A 6,233-nucleotide genomic window follows, 5' to 3' on the forward strand; every position below is an offset into this window, starting at 1 on the left:
AAATATAAAAATTTATATTTATATTTATTTTAAATAAATATTGATATAATTTAGATATTGAAAATTTGAATATAATTATGACAGGATGATTAAATTTTATGACTATATAATCAAAAATATTATTAAAAAATAGATGATAAATTAAATTAATAATATATTTATATAATTATATATTTTTAAAAAATTAATAAATATTATATAAAATTATATAAAATTTTAAATAGATTCTGATATTTAGTTATGGATTGAATAGTTGTCTATCCATATTCATATTCATTTTGTTTATTCGACGAATATGGATACAGATACGAATATTAATTAGATTTTAAAATTTTTATTTATATTTAAATTAATTTTGATATAAAAATAAATTTAAACGAATACTATTCATATTATTTTTATCCCTACCATGAAACAAACGCGAGATTTTGCTAGTACTATCAAAATGGACTGGTCTGATCTGGACTAACTCAGCCCATAAGGGCCTAAAATTTGATGGGCTGGGCCGGGCTAGGCTCAACCAAAAAATGGGACACAATATAGCTGGCCTAGCCCAGTCCTTTAAAGACCGTGGGCCGGGCTAGACCAACCCGTGGGTCTTGAACTTCAAATAATTGAAGAATAAAAAAAAGAGAGACAGAGAGCCCGAGAGGAGAAGAGCCTCGAGCAGTCGAGCCTGGAAAGTGAAGAGATATTGAGAAAGCCTGAGGGAAGGCCGAAGGCGGTACGGATCTAATTCGGAGAGTAGAGAGATCGAGAGAGCCCGAGGAGGAGGAGCCACGGTCGGATTTGACTCGGACGTGGCGGTGCCTCGAGCAGTCGAGCCTGGAGAGTGGAGAGAGACCGAGAGAGTCCGAAGAGGAGAAGGAACTGCGACCGGATTTGACTCGGAGGTAGCAGCGCCGACAATGAGGAGGAGGGGGTTTGCTCGGAGGTTGGATGGAGGGACGTCTGTCGATGAAAGGGAGGGCTCGAAGGAGGAGGATCGCTCGGAGGTTGGATGGAGGGGTGTCCATTGGCGGAAGGAAGGAGGGGGCTGGCGTATCTTGATTCGTGATTGGACTCGGAGGTCGAAGGTGGTGACACTAGCGATGAGGAGGAGGGGGGATCTGTAGAGCTGGGAGGCGAAAGGGAGAGGAATCGATGGAGGCGGTCGTCTTGTTGGTCTGCGGCAACAGCCGGCGATGTGGGACAGCTGGGCTCAAGAGTCAAGGATTAAAAAATAAATAAATTTTTTTAAAAAAAAATTATTTTAAAGTTTTCATGATCTAATTGGACTAGTTCGGTCCAATCTATATGAACTTTTGAGCTGATGTGGGATGGACCAAATAGATCCGATTATTATTTAGACTATTCATATAGCAGTACGATCTATTTATTTAAAAAATTAGATCGAATCGATTTTATAGGCCAAATCTATTTTGACGGTCCTAAATTTTGCACAAGGAACGATCATCCAGTGCTTGACCCTGTGGATACTTCGGCTTCCATACGGTAAAGATAATAGCACAAAATTGGACATGGAGCTTGAAACATGGCTCCCACATTTCCATGCCAATAACAACGTGGTCATGTCAAGTGGAACCCCACTCCCTCTGGTATATAAGCCACAAAAGTAACGTACAGATAACCACTTCTAAAATTAATGAATCCTCGGGGGAGCATCCTTCCCCCTTGCATTTCCAAAAAAAAAAAAAAACAGAGAGAAAGAAAATAGCCTTCTCTACCGTATAGCATTTTCACATCTACATGGACATTCTATCGACCGAACGCATCTACCAGTCTTTTATGAGCTAGCCATTGACTGGATGGTTAGGTTCATCGATCATTCAGCATCATATATATAATTATTGATATTAAAAAAAGAATTTAGCGAAGATGGAAAATTTTACAAATTCTTAATATTATAAATCATAAGCAACAAAGTAAATTTTTAACTTAAAAGAGTTCATTTCTAATTTTCTCCTAATAAATACTGAGATGTAATTAAAGTCTTTCAGGAGGAAAGTAATTTCTCTTGACCTATTATCTGTAGCACCCACCACTGCTTTACCTCAAGATGTGGCTCTTCCTCCAACCCAGTCCAGGCCCATCCCAAGTCTCAAGTTCAACCTGTACATTGACCTAGGACCCAACTGTGGATCACACGCCTCCAACGGGCCACTACGAATGAGAGTCGGACACTGTGTATGCTTTAAGCATACTTTGCCTCTTCTTCTTCCGCCCACTCTGATGATGCTCGCATGAGGCAAGCCTGATGCAAGCATTTAAAAGTGTCATCATAGTCGACAAATTCCCAACTTGAAAGCATTGGGTCCACCTCAAGGTGGCCACCGGCCAGGCTTGAGCGTGCTGCCCCTTCTCTGGAAATAGAATGGAAATCACATGCCCACAGTGGGGCCGGACTCGCAAAGGACCAAGAATGGCCTCCAAGCTAAGTATATATGGATTTAAAGAAAAGGACACACGAAGATGAACATTAGTATGAATCATGAGCTTTCTGGTGCCCTGGTCTTGATACTAATTGGATTTGAAAGCAACGCTGGTGATATTAATAGGCCTAACAAAGTGGCGACTTGAGGTGGTCCAGTCAGTGACTACGCTTACCTTGCCAGCCTTAGGTAACATGCCATGATTTTAAGGTTTCTCCGCCAAGCAAGGCTGGAAAAGCTGGAGGTGAGCCTACCAACTGCGACTAGATCCACCCGAAGTGAATTAGGCGATGGTCCACTTAGACCTAGCTAAGCAAACTTCTTCCGGTTTGACTGGTGGGCCCATTTGGTCGGGCACCATCATGGCCTCATGGGGTAAATTGGATTGGTAGGTGAAATTATGAAGGGTTGAGGTGAATTTGATAACTTAAAAGGTAACTTATAAACAGGAAAAGATTGATGGAGGTGGGTTAGTGATACATCGCATTTTTCCCGGTGAGATGTCGAAGTTAGCGGCATAAATATTCTGACGGGCAGCAGATATGAAGCTACAGCCCACCACATACCCATGCCGAAATGAAGTAATGAAGTATATACCTTCAAACTGTTTATAGTTCAGGAATAATAATAACGTTAAGAATTATTGGTAATGAGGATCTACAATATTTTCAGAATAAATACAAGGAATTATTGGAAATTTATAAAGTTACATATATGTAGTTGGTTAGTGTACTGTTTAATTATTGCTTTTGGACACTTTTAAGAAATATTTTTTATAGTAGATTATTTTACGAACATTCATTCGAAAATCAGTGATGAAATAATTAAAGCTTTTAAAACTTGACGACATCATGTCCATTAACATGCCCATCATGGATACATGCAAAGCTGTACTTCAGGGAGCCCTCTTAAATGGTATTGCGTTTCGTCCCTCTCTTTATGTTCTTAGAGCAGGGCCTAGAATCACATCACCCCCCTCTCTTCAATATAGAATCACCTTTCTTAGGGAGGCATTTGGATGGTACGTGCCTACAAAGTACTACTAAGTATAAAACAGATAGAATTCCGCACATTTCATCAATACATTCATCCCCCACGTGAATAACCTAACAAAACAAGCCTTAGGTAATCTGACAACATTATGACCACTGCTCCGGGATTACCGATGCATAGAAGAACTCTTTGTTGTGTGATGCAAGCAGAGTCAAATTTAAAATGATTACTGTCAGCACAAAGAGACAAAATAATTCTTAGATCATTCAGCTTCATGCGAACCACTCGATGGAGATATATGTCAATGAACTACCTGCTTGCAAACATTCCACACTAATGCATCAATAATCCAGCCAATGGCACCAAAAACAGGCCCTTTTTACAGTTAATGTATATTCTGCAGTTATTGAAAGAAGAACATCCGATTTCACAGAATGTCCAAGAAAAAAGATTTGAGATAGCACCGCACGGAAAGTCTACACACAGTTCACATACAGCAGCTGCAAACCACTTCAGGTAGCACCGCCAGCCACCAAATTAGTCGTGAAGAATTAGAACTTCTAAAAGATGAGATCAAGAACACAATTCTAAAAAAAAAAAAAAGTCATGGACGATATGTTCTCATTTATGTTTGATAATAGCCAAAATCACATAACAAAACCAACCATGTCCGCAATAACAGAAGTTGTCTCCAATCTCTTCTCACCCTTCAAACCACTAAAAAATTAATCACAAAACTAAAATAACCACAAAGCCGTCTCAGTGTCCCAGAAGAAATTTGAAAGAAACAAGTAGGAAATCTATCTTCAAGCATCTACTAAGGCATCACGAGACCACCACCAAAAGTGGCAACGAAGGCAAGGACAGCCAGCGCAAAGCCCAGAGCATTGGAAGCGGCAGTGACGGGGGCGCCGCTGGGCGTGGGGGCGATGGCGGGTGTTCGGACGCTTACGCCGCCGCCGCCGCCGCTGGAGGGGGCGCCGGCCGGGGCACCGGAAGGGGCAGCAGAGACGGCGAGCTTGGGGACGCGGATGTCGACCTTCTGGCCGATGCTACAGTGGCCGGGGACGCCGCAGATGAAGAAGTGGTGGCCCCGGCGCTTAATGGTGAAGGAGTCGTTGCCCGTGGTGTGGGTGGCCAGTGGGGACCCGTTGCTGCACGCCTTGTAGTCTTCCTTGGTCACCTCCATCACGTTGTGGAAGTTTTTGTTGTACACAAACACTGCACCCACCACCACCCCCCCCCCCAACCCAAGCACTCATGAGCACAAACAGTAATTTTTAGTTGTTACCAGCAACCAACTAATAAATAACAACGTATAAAAGTGTATTTAAGCATTAAGTGAAGTCCTAACTTTTATTTTGATATTAAGCACGAAAAGTGACAAAACATTATTTATATAAAAAAAGGAAATAATAGAAGCAACCGTCCATAGTTATCTTATCCGTGAGCAGAGTTAACAGGTTCCGTCTTGTTCTCTACATAGGACAACACGTGAAAAGGTTTTTTGGCTTTACTTAATACTATAATGAAAACTATTTTTTGAATGTCTAATTTGCAAGGTTGATGGTTGATGGACACGAGAGAGGCCGGGTCCCACCAACACCCAATATTCCAGAAGAAAAAGAACCTCCAGAAAGATCTAAAGCGCATCACAACAAAACACAAAACAAAAAACGAAGCCCGATGCCACCCGTCGCTTATGCTGGGACCCGAGAGCACTATGAAGCTAAGCCCTGGAGCGATATCAAAGGCTGAGCCTTGGCTTGGGGATACGTGGCAAGCATGCCGCCCATCTCACGGGCTCCAGACAAAAACAAAGGCCCTGCTCTCCTGTTCTCCACTTCCCTTCCTCCCCTCTCGGTGGCCTACAAACGGTAGGAAATAATTGTACTCAAATTTTTACATATAACCCATCTACGACCATGGTTGGAAAGCACATGAATAATTTATACCACAAAGTTGAAGCTAGTATGGCCTCCAGGTAGCCCAAACTTAATAACTTTTGCTAGCATCTTTACAGAGAATCACAAAAAGAAGCCGGATGGCTAGACAAGGAGTACAAAATAACTCGAATTCAAACTAAAGCAAACGATCTCTTAGAATATATGTGAAAATATAGAGAAAACATCCAATTTAATCTTAGTTTGTAGTGAAAAAAATAAAGAGACCACTCCGCCTAATCAAAAAAAAAAAAATACCGACAAAGAAAAAATAGACATAGAGATAGGGAGCGTACGGATGATATCTCCGACTTGGAAGTTCTTAGTAGAAGCCCAGGCGGTGTAGTTCACTTTGCCTATGATGGTCCACCCAGCTTTATCTCCGACAGTATAGACCGCCCCTGAGGAAAACCCCACGGAAGCCAAGGCCACGAGGGCAGCGATGACCACGGCCTTCTCCATGGCAGCACAAAAAAAAGAAGCACCAGAGAATCAGGGAGAGAGAACAAAGAGGAACACAGAGGAAAAGGATGCCCCTTTCTTTCCTCTGCTCTTCTTCCACTTTTTCTCCTCCTTTTGAGCGTGCGGTCCTCCATCTATATAGTGCCCTTCTCACACTCCCAATTCCAATAATGCCCCTCTCTCACCGTCAAAAAGAGGAACGTTTTAACTCCCGGAACGCAGAGAGCGGATCGATGCTACGTACGCCGTTGGATGCTGACCCACCGATGGTGATGCTGGAAATCAGCGGTAGGAGACCTTTTTTAAAGAAAGAAAACAAAGAACAAAAGTTTCTCTTTCGAAACGTTAATAAAGATTTCCCTCAAAAAAGAAACGTTAATAAAGATTTCCAGATTATGCTCTT

The 6,233-nt window shown here is 41.9% G+C and overlaps 1 protein-coding gene across 1 annotated transcript; it reads right to left on the reverse strand.

The window, feature by feature from the left end:
* Window positions 1-4,014: 4,014 nt before the first annotated feature.
* LOC105055149 (mavicyanin) lies at window positions 4,015-5,950 on the reverse strand. The gene is made up of 2 exons (XM_010936891.4): window positions 5,665-5,950; window positions 4,015-4,646 (listed from the first exon to the last, which is right to left on the reverse strand). Exons 1-2 carry the CDS (start codon window positions 5,828-5,830, stop codon window positions 4,243-4,245), a joined length of 570 nt encoding a protein of 189 aa, XP_010935193.1. The 5' UTR covers window positions 5,831-5,950; the 3' UTR covers window positions 4,015-4,242.
* Between the last annotated feature and the right edge of the window lie 283 nt (window positions 5,951-6,233).

The sequence above is a fragment of the Elaeis guineensis genome, chromosome 2, assembly GCF_000442705.2.
Source record: "Elaeis guineensis isolate ETL-2024a chromosome 2, EG11, whole genome shotgun sequence".
In the NCBI taxonomy this organism is placed as follows: Eukaryota; Viridiplantae; Streptophyta; class Magnoliopsida; order Arecales; family Arecaceae; genus Elaeis; species Elaeis guineensis.

Coding starts and splice junctions, on each gene's coding strand:
- LOC105055149 (XM_010936891.4), bottom strand. CDS start 5,830: ATGGAGAAGGCCGTGGTCATCGCTGCCCTCGTGGCCTTGGCTTCCGTG. Junction 4,647..5,664: donor CCAAGTCGGAGATATCATCC/GTACGCTCCCTA, acceptor TGGTGGGTGCAG/TGTTTGTGTACAACAAAAAC.